The 16,862-nt window shown below is 36.6% G+C and overlaps 1 protein-coding gene across 5 annotated transcripts in view; it reads left to right on the top strand.

The window, feature by feature from the left end:
* The window catches only part of SCLT1 (sodium channel and clathrin linker 1), a 214,980-nt gene that overhangs the window by 192,238 nt on the left and 5,880 nt on the right, over window positions 1-16,862 (top strand). For 2 of the 5 annotated variants that reach the window (XM_054486821.2, XM_054486825.2), the window contains 3 exons: window positions 6,164-6,242; window positions 8,513-8,608; window positions 12,742-13,280. In XM_054486821.2, coding sequence (XP_054342796.1) covers window positions 6,164-6,242; window positions 8,513-8,608; window positions 12,742-12,804 — 238 coding nt within the window. In that variant the 3' untranslated portion in view covers window positions 12,805-13,280. Of the gene's footprint in view, window positions 1-6,163; window positions 6,243-8,512; window positions 8,609-12,741; window positions 13,281-16,862 lie in introns of those variants that run through there. The other 3 variants (XM_063664124.1, XM_063664123.1, XM_063664122.1) reach the window with 2 other exon arrangements.

Below are 16,862 nucleotides of genomic sequence, written 5' to 3'. Positions count from 1 at the left end.
CTTCCCTTTGTGCGTAACCCGATCTTTCTTTCTGGCTACCCTTAACATTTTTTCCTTCATTTCAACTTTAGTGAATCTGACAATTATGTGTCTTGGAGTTGCTCTTCTCGAGGAGTATCTTTGTGGCATTCTCTGTATTTCCTGAATGTGAATGTTGGCCTGCCTTGCTAGATTGGGGAAGTTCTCCTGGATAATATCCTGCAGAGTGTTTTCCAACTTGGTTCCATTCTCCCCATCACTTTCAGGTACACCAGTCAGACGTAGATTTGGTCTTTTCACATAGTCCTATATTTCTTGGAGGCTTTGTTCGTTTCTTTTTATTCTTTTTTCTCTAAACTTCTCTTCTCGCTTCATTTCATTCATTTGATCTTCCATCGCTGATACCCTTTCTTCCAGTTGATCGAATCGGCTACTGAGGCTTATGCATTCGTCACGTAGTTCTCGAGCCTTGGCTCTCAGCTCCATCAGGTCCTTTAAGGACTTTTCTGCATTGGTTATTCTAGTTAGCCATTCGTCTAATTTTTTTTCAAGGTTTTTAACTTATTTGCTATGGGTTCGAACTTCCTCCTTTAGCTGGGAATAATTTGATCATCTGAAGCCTTCTTCTCTCAACTCGTCAAAGTCATTCTCCATCCAGCTTTGTTCTGTTGCTGGTGAGGAGCTGCGTTCCTTTGGAGGAGGAGAGGCACTGTGATTTTTAGAGTTTCCAGTTTTTCTGCTCTGCTTTTTCCCCATCTTTGTGGTTTTATCTACCTTTGGTCTTTGATCATGATGACGTACAGATGGGGTTTTGGTGTGGATGTCCTTTCTGTTTGTTAGTTTTCCTTCTAACAGTCAGGACCCTCAGCTGCAGGTCTGTTGGAGTTTGCTGGAGGTCCACTCCAGACCCTGTTTGCCTGGGTATCAGCAGCCAAGACTGCAGAACAGCGGATGTTGGTGAACAGCAAATGTTGCTGCCTGATCATTCCTCTGGAAGTTTTGTCTCAGAGGAATACCTGGTCGTGTGAGGTGTCAGTCTGCCTCTACTGGGGGGTGCCTCCCAGTTAGGCTACTCGGGGGTCAGGGACCCACTTGAGGAGGCAGTCTGTCCGTTCTCAAATCTCCAGCTGCATGCTGGGAGAACCACTACTCTCTTCAAAGCTGTCAGACAGGGACATTTAAGTCTGCAGAGGATTCTGCTGCCTTTTGTTTGGCAATACCCTGCCCCCAGAGGTGGAGCCTGCAGAGCCAGGCAGGCCTCCTTGAGCTGCGGTGGGCTCCACCCAGTTCGAGCTTCCCGGCCACTTTGTTTACCTACTCAAGCCTCGGTAATGGCAGGCGCCCCTCCCCCAGCCTCCCTGCCGCCTTGCAGTTTGATCTCAGACTGCTGTGCTAGCAATGAGCAAGGTTCCGTGGGCGTAGGACCCTCCGAGCCAGGCACAGGATATAATCTCCTGGTGTGCCGTTTGCTAAGACCGTTGGAAAAGTGCGATATTAGGGTGGGAGTGACCCGATTTTCCAGGTGCCGTCTGTCACCCCTTTCTTTGACTAGGAAAGGGAATTCCCTGACCCCTTGCACTTCCCAGGTGAGGCAATGCCTCGCCCTGCTTCGGCTCATGCTCGGTGCACTGCACCCCCTGTCCTGTCCTGCACCCACTTTCTGACACTCCCCAGTGAGATGAACCCGGTACCTCAGTTGGAAATGCAGAAATCACCCATCTTCTGCGTTGCTCATGCTGGGAGCTGTAGACTGGAGCTGTTCCTATTCGGCCATCTTGGCTTCACCCCCCCAAGGGTGCAGTCTTAAAGAATGGGCAGAATTGTAATGGGAAATCTGAAAAACACAATCTAAAAAATAATATAAACCTGATCCTGAGGTAATACATATGTAGTTTCTTTTCGAAACAGTGAGAGCCCAACTGAAGTGTGGAAGGTTCCTGTTGGGGATAAGGTTGGAAAGATAAATTACACAAAATTTTGGAGGATCTTATGACATTCTCAGGAATTTGGACTATTTTGTCCAACAGCTGAGAGCCATTGAAGATTATCACTCAAAGAAGCAAATTATTAAAGTGGTGTTTTAGAAAGAGAAATATGCTAGAGATACATGGTTTAGAGAGGGAAACCCACTATATTAGTTGAGTACATTCATGTGTCCTGTGGTAGAGTGCTTTAAATATATTGTTTCACCTGATATTGAGAAACCCAAGCAGCTCGTTATTACAATAAATCTAAGAATTAAGTTCTAAGAACTTGAATTGGGATGGTAACACTGAATAGGAATGAAAAATAGATGCAAGAGACATATCAAAGAGAGAGTATCTTTCAGGGTAAATGAGATGTTGCACTTAAGACAAAGTGAGAAGCTGGGCACGGTGGCTCATGCCTGTAATCCCAGCACTTTGGGAGGCCAAGGAGGGTGGATCACCTGAGGTCAGGAGTTTGATACCAACCTGGCCAACATGGTGATACCCCATCTCTACTAAAAATACAAAAATTAGTTGGGCATGGTGGTAGGTGCCTGTAATCCCAGCTACTGGGGAGGCTGGGGCAGGAGAATCACTTGAAGCGGGAGGCGGAGGTTGCAGTGAGCCGAGATCACGCCACTGCACTCCAGCCTGGGAGACAGAGCGAGACTCCGTCTCACAAAAGAAAAAAAAAGAAAGACAAAGTGAGAAATAGGAGTTGACTTTAAGCTTTTTAACCTAGACACCTAGGGCTGAGATGTCAGTATAAAAACTGAGCAGCAGGATGAGAAGTAGATTTGTGGGACAATGCAAAAAGCTTAATATTAGGCTTGTTAAGTTTGAATTTAAGACTGGACTTTTAGGGAAGAAGTCTGAAGTAAAAATTTAATTGTTAGGTTTCCAAGTAAGTATATAAATTTTCATATTCCTAGAAGGCCTAATACACATACACACACACATATACTCTGTGTGTGTGTGTGTGTGTGTGTGCGTGTTACTTACTCAACGAACTTTCATTATTTGCCTGCCATGTTGCAGTATAGGGCAGTGGTTAAGAGCACGGACTTTGGAATCAAAGGACCAAGTTTTTTTAATCTTGACTCTACAACTTACAAGCAGCCAGATGCAGTGGCTCACGCCTGTAATCCCAACACTTCGGGAGGCCAAGGTGGGAGGACTGCTTGAGCCCAGGAGTTCTAGATCAACCTGGGCAATATGGCAAAACCCTATCTCTACAAAAAATACAAAAAAACTAGCTGGGCATGATGGCATGCACCTGTAGGCTCAGCTATTCAGGAGGCTGAGGCAAGAGGACCACCTGAACCTGGGAGGTGGAGGCTGCAGTGAGCCGTGATTATGCCACTGCACTGTGGCCTGGGTGACAGAGTGAGACCCTCTCTCAAAAAACAAACAAAAAACAAACAAAAAAACCTGACAAGCTATGTGACCCTAGGCAAGTTACTTATTTTTTTAATTTCTGTTTTTTAATTTTCTCATATGTAAAAATTGGGATTTTGGGGCTGGTCACAGTGGTTCACACCTGTAATCCCAACACTTTGGGAGGCCAAGGAGGGCGGCTCACAAGGTCAGGAGATTGAGACTATCCTGGCTAGTATGGTAAAACCTCATCTCTACTAAAAATACAAAAATTAGCTGGGCGTGGTGGCAGGCGCCTGTAGTCCCAGCTCCTTGGGAGGCTGAGGCAGGAAATGGCATGAGCCCGGGAGGCAGAGCTTGCAGTGAGCCGAGATGGCACCACTGCACTCCAGCCTGGGGGACAGAGCAAGACTCCATCTCAAAAAAAAAAAATGGAGATTTTATATATTAGTCATGCAAACTAAATATTAAATTAATTTATGAAAGCACCTAGAACAGTGCCTGGCACATTGTAAGCAAATACTGTGGAAATGTTTGCTCTTATTATCATCATTACATCATTTTCACTATTATTTGCCAAGCTTTGTTGAGTACAAAGATGAATAACGAAGTTGCTCACCATCCAATGGGGGAGACAGAGCTTGATATATAAAGAGATAAATATTTACATAGATTAAGGGTAACTTAAAGTATATTTTCATTTAATGATTTGTGTCTTTGTGATCTTAAATATTGTGGAAAATCATTACTATCCATCATTCAGATTGTCTTGAGCAAGTAAGTGAAGAATAGTTTAGGCATGAAATTATACAAGTAGGTGTTTTCCTGAAAAGGTTTTGTGTAAACTGAATGTTGGCTAACTTTATAAATGTGATCATCATTTCATCTTAATCTCAATTATACTCACAATTTATTTTTCATCAGCACTAATATGCATAACTTTTACCTGTAATTACATTTGACCTAGAAGACTGACCACTAGTCATTTTGTTTATCATTCTTTAGTTGTTTTTTTTCTTATGTTGTCGGGGTGATGGTTGGGCAGTAATTTTAAGCTGCACAAGATACATTAAAGTAAGCATAATAATTTATTCTATTTTGTCATTATCACTCAAAGCTAAAACAATATATTTTGGTTTGGCTGTCATGGAATTAATGATAGATACTCAAACTCCTCATAGTGAACCTGTATTTATGAAATCACTAAGTTAGAATAACTGATCTCCCTCGTAGTCTGTCCATTCTATGATGACAGCAATTATGTTTGCCACCACGTACCTTGCACCTGGCCTGTAACGAATGTTCAGTAACTATTTGTATAATTGAATAGTGGATGGCATTGCTTTTTGTTTTATATATTTATAACAAATTACTTGTTATTTTTAGCAACTATTCACTCAACTATAGGATACTTGAGAGGCTTACCAAATTTTTAGGCTGTTTGCTGGCTCATTTGAAAAAAATCAAAGCTGAAGTTATTTTGAAAGTGCTAATCTGTTGATTGATTTAAGAAGCACAAGTAAGGTCAAAGGATAAAAGCCAATACTGAATCAAGAATTTCACCTGAGCCAAATCCAAATTAATTCTCTACTTGGAAATAATGATACAGAAATCATCCATAACCATCACAACCCTAAAAGTTCACACACAGTGTGATGTGAAGGAAAGCTTTGAATGTCATTGATTCCTTATATGTAATACTCACAAATTTATCTGATCTTTGTTCAGATTATTTTTAAGGCTACATTGTATGTACCCTTAACCTGAAACTCTTGAAGTGACATTTGGCTAAAAGCAATAGAATACTTATACGTTGAACAACAACAAGAAGACAGTTCTGTGCGTAAGATAATTTCAGCTAATGAAACATAAATGATATGAATGAGTAAAATACAGCACATTTACAACCAAAACATAACTAAGAATTCTAACTATACTGCACTGAAGTGATACTGGAGTAATTAATGTTTTCTTAAATTTCTAAGAGTTGAGCTCCCCTAAAAAGCACTGTATATGAATCTTACAAATGCATACTAAGGCCAGGCATGGTGGCTCATGCCTATAATCCTAGCACTTTGGGAGGCCAAGGAGGGTGGATTGCTTGAGTTCAGGAGTTCAAGACCAACCTTGGCAACATGGTGAAACCCCGTCTCTACTAAAATACAAAAAATTATCCAGGCATGGTGGTACAAGCCTGTAGTCCCAGCTATTCGGGAGGTTGAGGCATGAGAATCACTTGACCCTGGGAGGCAGAGGTTGCAGTGAGCCAAGATCATGCCACTGCACTTCAGTTTGGGCTACAGAGTAAGACTCCGTCTCAAAAAAAAAAAAAAAAAAAAAAAGCATACTATAGCTAAGAAGCACAGTAGCTTACAAGATTTTGTAATAATAAATACTGTATCTTTTTAATATGAGTATGCTTTTATTTTAGTGTCTAATAGTATCTCAAAAAAATGTTGATACTTTTGTACTTTTAAAATATGTATTTTTATTTTGCTTTTTTTAGTTTGGCAAAATATACATAAAATTTACCATTTTAATTGTGATAAAATTTTTTAAATTATGATAAAATACACATAAAACTTGCCACCTTAACTATTTTTAAGTGTACAATTCAATAGTATTACATATATACACATTGTTGTGCAACTAATCTCTAGAATATATGTGTGTTTTATTAAAAAGAAATAAATGAGTCCTTGAGATATGGTCTATTAGTAAGTGACTTTATTTTCCACATCAAGATGATATTTTTGTTCAAATCATGAACATGTATCTTGCTAATAAAGATTCTGTTTTCTATTTGGAACAATTAATGGATTTTTTGGTGCTCTTAATAGGACTGAGCTGAGTCGACAGAAACTTCATACCCAAGAGCTGCTTTCTCAGCTGGAAATGGCAAATGAAAAGGTAGCTGAGGTGAGATAATGACTCCCCTGGGAAGTGTTTTCTGCTGCAGCTTGATACACATGTTATAGAATTTTACCTGAGCCAAATCCAAATTATTTCTCTACTTGGAAATAACAATACAGAAATCTTCCATAACCCTAAAAGCCCACACGCAATATAATGTTAGTAAAAGCTTTGAACATCAGTGATACATCATATGTAAATAATAAAAGGTAGAGCTCTTATTTCTGTTTTACCAATGGAACTTGTGTAGTATTTCAGAGAATGTATTAGGATCCCCTTTATTCTTATGCATCTCTAAAATTATTTTTTAACCCATTCATCTTTTTTCGTTTTAATCCATCCCAAAAGACACATCACATAAAAAATACTTTTGCCTACTGGAATATATTAAAATATATTTAGATTTATGCCTTAGAACTAAATATAGCAAGAGTTCAAGTTTTTTTCCTTGAGGCATTCAAAAAGTAAACAATTTTTGGATTATAATTGGGGCTTTTTAGATCTCTTCATTTGATGTTCTAACTTCAAATGTTTGTTGGAATTTCCCTGAATATATGATCCACTCCATCTTTGTGGTCTGCTATAGGAGCTATAGTGAAATCATTACTCCTAAGCGTCATGGCATTATGAATTGATATGAGCCATTTAGAAGTTAATTGAGGAATAGCCATTAAAATAATCTTTCAGGTAGCTCCCACTTCCAGATATCTATTCTAATGAGTAATTTAAAATACAAAAAAATCTGAAAGAAGATACTCAGTACAGTAATGTTAATAATATAGGAAGATCAAAAGCAACCAAAATGATGAATAGAAAAGGAGCAGTTGCATATATTAGGATTTATCCAATCTGAACTGTTCCTCAACCATTATGGTAGCAGTATAGAAGAAGTTGCATTATATGAAGTCTGCTTATAAATATGAAAATGATTATTACAGATAATGGAATTTTTTCCCCCGTTTCCTCTAGCATATGATGTGCTTCTTAAAATTTAAAGGCTACATATTTAAAAATCTTGGTAAATTGGACCAGCCAATATAGTTCTCTTCATAACATTTAATTTTGCTTTTGGGCATAATAAGAAATATAATAAGCTCATTTTAGCAGGATACTGTTATTTCAATATTTTATATTACTGTAATAGCCATAACATTCATTCTTATCACTTGTATGTTAGGACATGGGAACTATAAGTTTCTGGTTCTTCATAGAAAATGTGTTTTTCTAACTCTTCCTGATTAGGCTTATATTATTATCTCATTCAGATAAGTGCCAGAAAAACTGTTTAAAAATTCTAGTTGTACAAAAATATTTTTTTCAGATGTACTATAACCAGGCTAGTAAGTATGGAGAGAGCTAATCCATTTTTTAATTGATAGATTATTTGCACTTGTCTGCCTGACAGTATGTTGTGACAGCTTTGTATTCATGATGCCTGTATAGTTTTTGCCATAACAAAGTATTAGAAACTGGGTGGCTTAAACAACGGAAAATAATTGTCTCTTAGTTCCAGAGGCTAGAAGCCCAAAATTGAGGTGTTGACATTGTTGGTTCCTTCTGAGAGCTGTGAGGGAGAATCTGTTCCATGCCTTTCTCCCAGCTTCTGGTAGCCTCAGACATTCTTTGGCTTGTAGATTGTGTTCTCTCTGTGTCTTCAACTTGTCTTTCCTTTGTACATGTGTGTCTCTGTGTCCAAATTTCCCCTTTTATGAAGACACCAGTCATATGGATTATGGTCCACCCTAATGATATCATCTCAACTTGATCATCTGCAAGGACTCTCTTTCCAAATAAGGTCACATTCCCAGGTACTGGGAGTTAGGACACAATTCAACCCCTAACAGTGCCTAATAGCTCTTTTGACGCTAATAGACTCTGGAGTATGCAGATGTCTTGGGGAACATATAGAAACAGTTCATCCCACCCCTACTAAAGCTCTGGTTGTAAGGCCCAGGCAGTCTGTGTTTTCACAGTCCAGGTGATTCTGAAGCAGTGACCTTCACAAATTGAAAGTCTTATTCTTCCCAGTCATTTTGCTTTGAGATTTGTTAATTCACTTTCTTTGCTGGCATGTGGGAGAAAGAAAACAATGTATTAAGAATGTAAAACCAAGTTTGTATTTTAAAGCTCATAACTTGAAAAATGTAAATTTGGAGATAATATTCTTTGTATTTTATAAGTGGTAAAGTGATGTCCAGATTTTTCATTGATTATTCCATAAAACATCTCCATGTCACATATGGATTTCTAACTTGTTTTCTATTTCCCCTTAATAGAATGAAAAGCTAATTCTAGAGCATCAAGAAAAAGCCAACAGACTTCAAAGGCGTCTAAGTCAGGCAGAAGAGAGAGCTGCTTCAGCTTCCCAGCAGGTAGGGAGCATCCTCTTATCCCTAGATAATAAACAGTTCAAAGATAAGTTTTTTAGAAGTTCCCAGAGAACTTAATAGTTTATTTTTACTAGATTAACATATTTTAAAAGTAATCCCTTTAATATGTGAGGTTGAAAAAGTAAACATTGGAAACAAAAATAAGCTATGCGTGGTGGTTCGCAACTGTAATGCCAGCAATTTGGGAGGCCTAGGCAGGAAGATCACTTGAGGCCAGGAGTTCAAGACCATCCTGCGAAACATGGCAATACCTTTTCTCTACAAAAAATTTTAAAAATTAGCCAACTATAGTGGCGCATACCTCTGTTTCCAACTACTCGAAAGGCTGAGGGAGGAGGATGGCTTGGGCCCAAGAAGTCGAAGCGGCAGTGAGCCAGTTTGTGCTACTGCACTCCAGTCTGGCGGACAGAGTGAGACCCTGTCTCAACAAAAAAAAAAAAAAAAAGAAAGAAAAGAAATATACTGTCTAACTATCATAGCCTCTAGCCACAGGCCACTATTTATATTTAAATTAATTTAAATTAAATTAAATTTAAAATTGAAATCCTCAGTCATACTAGTCAGATTTCAAGTGCTCAATAGCCATATGTAGCTTGGACTATCACATTGGACAGCGTAGATATAGAACATTTCTGTCATAACAAAAAGTTCTGTTACACAACACTGCTCTAGAATTATGTCCTGTCTAAAACTAGGCAGAGATTCACTAACAGATTTGAAAGTAGATAATATTGCTTTGAATGTAATATTTCAAATTTCACTGCCTTTGTTTTTATTTTACTTATCAGTGGAAAAAAATTCCTTGGCTTACAGGTTGATTTACTTAGTGCATATTTTCATATGACCAAAAAAATCTAAAATACAATATAAAAGTTGTCCAGTGGGAAATAGAGTAGAAAATGCAGAATATCAATGAAATACTAAGGGATAATTTCTCTTAATACACACACATCATATAAATGAAGTGGGCCCTTGATTGTAAAGTAGGAGCAATAGTCCCTCATATGAGGAACAAAATGAGACCAGTTCAGTGACTATAAAGATAGGCTAGACACAGACAGTTGAAATGGATGGATAGATAGGGCAGGTGAGAAAACAAAAACAAATCAGATTACTATATTATTAATTATATTTGCTTATAAATGTATTATTTCAATCAAAATTAATATTATTCTTAACTATTACAGCATTTTATACATAGTAAAGCCACTCTGCTTGCTGAATTCAGTTTATGTTCATGATATTTACAGATTTTTTTGAATCTGCTTCTGTTATGAACATGGCATGCCACTTAAAATTTAATAATAATTTATCCTTCTGTTCCTCTCCCTCTTGAAAGTAATTACAGCCTTTTCAAATAATTTTTATGTCTTATGAAGTTATGAATTAACTAATGGGTTAGCTAATTATTCAAGAATGTATTTAGCTTATAAGGTAACAGAAATTAGGTGCACTGGATGGTATCTGGCGAGTATGTGTTTTGGTGTCAGGCAAATAGCTTAGTGCCATTTAGTGCCATTAAGTAAAAGCTTGTGACTTTGGGCAATTTCAACTTCTCTAAGCCTCAGTTTCTTCATGTTTAATATAGGATAATAATAAATAATACCTCCCTCATATGGTTATTAAAGGATCAAAAGAATTAACATATGTAAAGCATTTCCTATAGTGGTAAGTAGATATTTAGACAGATATGTAAGAAATTAAATTTCTGTGTCATAATCCTTAAAGCTTCACGTTTACCTTTTTTAAGGCAAATGGCAAAGAAAACGTCTACGTAAAATCAACTACCTTGAGTTCTATAATAAAAAGGGAACAATTACAGGACATTAATTATATAACCAGTTAGCATCTAGTTTAGTTTATCCCCTGAAAAAATTAAACCTAAACAGTCTAGTACTGATGTTTCTTCTGTTGTTTAAACTCTCCAATGGCAAAGATTCCACCATTCTTTTGACTAACCTTTTTAAAATGTTTTGTCAGTAACCACTTCACGAATTGTTCTGTAACAAATCTTTCCCTAAGCTTTTCTCCTTCCATTCTGTTCTTATTTGAAGATGGAAGGTAATTATTCAGCACTTTCCCCTTACCCAAAAAGGAATTTCTTCCCTGGAGTTAATATTTTTTCTGTTTTAAATGAGTCCAAGTGATCAACTTTGTTTGTAAGATGTACATTTTATTTTTTTAATTTTTATCTTTGCCCTCTCTGAATCTAATTTTCCTATAAAAACTGAAAAAGTGCTATTAGAAATAATATCCTACTAAATGCATATTAACAAAATGAAGAAAATTTAAAAATTATTATCGTCTCTGGCGCATCACACTTACCATAGTGCAGTGCAGCATCGTGTTACTAGTTCAATACAAGCCCTGAATTGTGCTGATGCACTGTGCTCTAAATGTGCTTTTCTGATTAACTTTCTCTACACGTTATTCATCCATTCTAAGTGTATCACTCTAAATGGTTGAATGCCATACTGTGTTCTGTTAACATATGAGTTTTTTAAATCAGTGTGGTGAAGCCTTTCAATGCAAGAACACAAAACCTAGAAGCTAAGAAAAAAAATTAATAAATATGATCACAGTTTCAAATTTCTGTATCAGAAAAAGTCATAAAGTCAGTGACAAACCAAGAAAAATATTTGTACCATATATAACAAAAGGCTAATGCCCTAAACACATATAAAGGATGCCTAAGTTTTCAAAAAATGCTACAGTCCAGTAGACAAATATATAAAGGAAGTTTATGGAGAAAGAAGGACAGATGGCTTTTAAACATTTAAAAAGATGTTCATCCTCACCTATAAGACAAATACAAATTTAAACTGTAATCACATCATTTTTCACCTATCAGATCATGAAGTTTGGAAATGCATTGTGCTGGCACTTTCACATATTATTGATATAAGCACATGTTGGTACAGTCTCCGGAGCACAGTTTGGCAGGATCTTTCAAAAACTGTAAAAGTATGTAACCTTTAACCCATACTTGTACCTGGAAACATTTTTGCCAGGAAGCAAACATGTAAAAATACTGATTGAAGTATTGTCTCTCCTTTTAAAAGATTAAAAACCATACAAATACCCAACAATAGCAGAGTAGTTATATGGAGTATTCATACAGAGGAATAGTTTACAGCTATTAAGAGGAATAAAGTATAATAGGCCTAATATAGAGCTATTTCTAAGGTAGATTATTTAGAAGAAAAAAAGATGAAAAGTGTTTATAATATTTTCATCATTTTTTAAATTAAAGGAATGAAGAAATACATATATTCTCATTTAAAATATTTATGGAAACATACTTTAAAACTGGAAATAGTGGTTGTATCTGGAGAGGGGTCTATGGAATGAAAGACAGCAATGGGAACGAGACTTTCTTTATGCTGTCTACCGTTTTGTACTGTTAGATCTTTTTTTACCATGTGTATATATTATTAATTCCTACTAACATTTAAAGATTATTTTTCTATTAGACTTTTCTTGTTATAATCTATCATCACTTTATTATCAGCCTTGCATTGTGTTGGCTCACATTAGTTTGTGTTTTAGAAACTTTCCCGATTAACTTTTATCTAGATGTTTTTCATCCATCTGGAATATGTCTTACAATTCTAAGCATATCACCCTGAGCTATAGAATGTCTTATTTGACCTGCATTTCTCTAATTTAATAGACATTTTAAAGTTTCAAGAGTAAAATAGAAATTAATTTTAAAATGATCACTGACTGGGCACAGTAGCTTACACCTATAATCCCAGTACTTTGAGACCAAGGTGGGTGGATTGCTTGAGCCCAAGAGTTCAAGGCTGGTCTGGGCAACATAGTGAGACCCTGTCTCTGAAAAAAATTAAAAATTAAAATTAACCAGGCATAGTGGCTACTGAAGAGGCTGAAGTAGAAGGATCACTTGATCCTGGGAGGTCAAGGCTACATTGAGCTGTGACTGTACCACTGTACTCCAGCCTGGGCAACAGAGCAAGATTGCCTCAAAAAGAAAAACCTTTTCCAATATGACCATTTCAGTGCTTATAGGTTGTGATGCATTCTACTTTGTATGAATCTAAAATTTTCCACAGAAAAAGTAACTACTTACCGAATGTTTATTTTAATTGCAGCTCAGTGTGATTACAGTGCAGAGAAGAAAAGCAGCCTCCCTGATGAATCTGGAAAATATTTAAAAATATTCATAGTTCACTCACAGAACTTTAGAGTTGGGAAAGCAGTTGGACTAGAAGTGTGTTGAAATGGTAAAGCCTGCAAAGTATAATAGTTAAGGCTTGTGTAATTTTGCATTGTTGTTCTGTTTTGAGGGTTATTGGAAAACAGAGCAGTGACCACTTCCTGTAAGTAAAGAAAATATAATCCTCTATTGAGCTTCAGTGGAGAATAAACCAGCTGAGAAGAACTCATTGCCTTCATCAACGTGTCTGTTTTTTAATTCCTCCTTTTTCCCTTGAAAGGACATAATAATTTTCAAACTATGCAAATTTCTCTTTCATAAGAAAGTTTTTAAGAAAATTCTAGAATTTAATATTTCAGTTTCCAAGATTTGAGAATTTTACATCTAATTGTTACTTCTAACTCATTTTTAAAGTTCCTAAGTATCCATTTTATTATGAACTCATAAATGTAATAAATTGTGCACTTTCTAAAATGATGCTGTCATGTATTTTAATGTATGATTGTAGTGCTTCATTTTTAACTTACAGTTTTCAGTATTTATGGAACTTGATATTTAAGAATTTGGAAGGAGTCTTTTACATGTTACTTAAAGCAATACTAATCAAATGGAGATCTTAGCTGCTAAGAGTGCATGGCATTGAACTATTGAAGTCCTATTGATCTTCATAGATACATGTGCCTATACTCTGGTTTCAACTTAGTGCACCCTGGTTTCGGTTGATTAAAGCAGAGGGGTTTCCATCTGGATAACCAGTTAGGAGACTGCTACAGTTGTCCAGATAAAAGATAATGAGTTTGAGTTGAAGGTGACATGAAAACATTCACGTGTAGATATTCAGCCATCAGTCAGAAATTTAGTACTGGTGCTAACAGTTAGGATAGTCATAGGAATTTTTTTTATTATTATTATCATATTTTAAGTTCTAGGGTAAATGCGCAGAACATGCAGGTTTATTACATAGGTATACCTGTGCCATAGTGGTTTGCTGCACCCATGAACCCATTATCTACATTAGGTATTTCTCCTAATGCTGTCCCTCCCCTACCCTTTCACCCCTCGACAGGCCCTAGTGTGTGATAGGAGTCTTTTGCATGGAGCTGAGAACTGAAGCTGTGGAAGTGGAAGAGCTTCCCTCGGGGCCTTCCATGATGTGAATAGCAGTCTCTTCAGCCTCCTCCCACACTATTCTTCCCCTCCATTTCTTATGCTCTGACTTTGATGGCCTTCTTTTACTTCTGTCAATATATAATCCTCCCTCCCAATACAGGGTCTCTGCATGTACTTTTTTTTTTTTTTTTTTTTTTTCTTGAGACAGTCTCACTCCATCACCAGGCTGGAGTACAGAGGCATGATCTCGGCTCACTGCAACCTCTGCCTCCCAGGTTCAAGCGATTCTCCTGCCTCAGCCTCCCAAATAGCTGGGATTACAGGCACCCGCCACCACACCCACTAATTTTTCTATTTTTAATAGAGATGGGGTTTCACCATCTTGGCGAGGCTGGTCTCGAACTTCTGACCTCAGGTGATCTGCCCCCCTCGGCCTCCCAGAGTGCTGGGATTACAGACCTGAGCCACCGTGTCTGGCATCTGCATGGACTTTTTTATTCATACACTTTTCAGATCGCTACTCAAATATCAGTTCCTCAGAGGCCTTCCCTAGCCTCAGTAAGATCCCCTTCTTATATTGCTCTTAATAGTGCACCGTAGTTTTCCTTCATAGCACTTGTCAAAATTTGTAATTAACCCTTTTTGGAATATTTTCTTTAATGTCATCTTCTCCCCAACAGAGTACAAGCTCTCTACGAGTAAGACCACATGTGCTGTCATTCATTTTATCCCTAGCACCCAATATAGTCCCTGGCACATGGAGGGTATTCAATAACTCCTTTTTCAAAAACTGAGTTTTTAAGAACAGGACCTTAAGGAATGTCTTTATTTGTTAAATGAGCTTACGAAGATGAGTCATTAAAGGAGACTAAATAGGAGAAATGAGAGGGTCATAACAAAGAGACTCCAACATGATAAAGCACTCAAGGAAGGCACATGGTTGCTAGTATCAAATGCAATGATGAGACCAAATCATACCTATATGGCAATTAAATGGTAATCAGATTGGAGGCACATAGCTTATTTTCATTTCTTAAAGAATTTTTCATTTGATTCTTTAAATTCCTTCCCAGGTCATTCACAGACTAATTTCCATGTAGTAAGAGTTATGTTCATATTCATATTTATAGAACATAGAATTTATTTTTTAAAAATTTTAGGGATGTTAGAATTTTATGCCTGACAAAAGTATGAGACTGTAGAAGAAAGCACTTCAGAAACTTTAACACTCTAGCAAATGGAATATAAGTATTATTATACTTTTTCAAAAAAATCTAACTTTCCAGACGCATTTTTTCAAGGTAAAATCTCTGAACATAGATACTTTCTCCAAACTTTGGCCACAGGTAACTACTCTTCCCATCCTGATAACCCATCTTCTCTTGCATCTCCTTGCATACTTAGATATTCTCCAAGAGAAGAATAGGCTGCTAATATGCAGATAATATGCCTTTCTGACCTCTGTTGAATTTGAACAGGCTTAAGCTATGTTTAGCAACAGAACTAAACTTGATGGTTTTTTCTTTTCAGAAAAGTTTGTTAATAATTTCCAATGTAAAAATGTAGTGGAGTTTTTAACACTTCTCATATAGGTCAGTCTTCACTTATAAATGATACAAACAGTATCATTCTGTGAACTGTATTTTACTATACAGGAGAAATGAGTAGGAAGGAGAGGTAAGAAATGATAGAGATCTGCAATTGAGGACAACACAGCTAGTTCATTTTATTTATTCATGCTTCTTTATTGTTTCTCCCTGAAGAAGAAAGGGGATATGATTACCTCTTCTTCCCTTTGTATACAAATATGCAAACTAGGGCAGGCAACAATCTTCTATTTTCTTCTCTGGTGTGAGAATTATAACTACCCCAAACATTGGAAAACATTAGCAACAATTCAGTCACTCATTAAGTCTGCAAATATTAAATTTTCATAGTTAAACAGTCTTGCCAAACCAACTCTGAAATCAAGAAAGAGTGAAAAAACACTTTAAACATTTTACTATAAATTCTGTTCTTTAACCATAATGTCTTTTATCATTTTTTAAAAATAAATTTGTAATGAGCTTTTTTGCAGAAATTTTTATCAAAAATAATTAAATTTGTCTAGTTTACCTAAAACATACATATATACACATAAACACATAGACAGAGAGACTGCAGTACCCTGAGGTTACAGATAAAAACCTGTCCCTTACCATCCCTTAAACCTTAGAAAAATATATGGCTTTAGGGACAATGTTAATAATATTTATATAACGAAGAAAAATATGCTTAGATAATAAAAGTCATAGGACAGAAAGGCATCTTAAAAGAAATTTTTTACAACACTGGTACCCTCTAGCTCAAGAATTCACCGCAAAACACTCACATGTGCCCCACGTTCTCATAGGTGCCCCCCATGTGTGATATTTGCCTATGTGTAAGCAGACAACTTATTAGATCTCCAGAGAATAGATATGGCTTCAAACTATGTACCCTTTCTCTTTTCCCCACCCCAAGAAGATTCTGAAACATACTTTCTTAGGAAATCATGCTGCGAGGGTCACTGTAGTTAGTGATTCATTGAAATGTACATATATAATATTTTTCAGGGTTTAGGATGAGGAAAAAATGTGAATTACTATTCTATAGTTTATACTTCCATGAATGCACCTTTAAATTATGTTAGCTTTTTTGGAGGGAAAGTTGAATCACACTGTTGGACAGATATCGAGCGTGTTGTCAACTAAAATCCTAAGTCTTTTTCAAAGGTTTTGTTGCTAAGCCAAATCTTTGCCCAAATGCAGGACTAGTTATTTATCCCTATTAAATTTAATTACATTATTATAATCTGCTGAGGTCATTTTAGCTCCTAATTCTGTTACCTCATTTGACAGTTCTAAAGGTACGATAGGGGCCATGTCTGTCTTTATTTACTGCTATATTTCTTGCACCACAGACAAT

Source organism: Pongo pygmaeus, chromosome 3 (assembly GCF_028885625.2).
Source record: "Pongo pygmaeus isolate AG05252 chromosome 3, NHGRI_mPonPyg2-v2.0_pri, whole genome shotgun sequence".
Lineage (NCBI taxonomy): Eukaryota > Metazoa > Chordata > Mammalia > Primates > Hominidae > Pongo > Pongo pygmaeus.
This window is presented reverse-complemented; position numbering and strand designations above follow the sequence as displayed.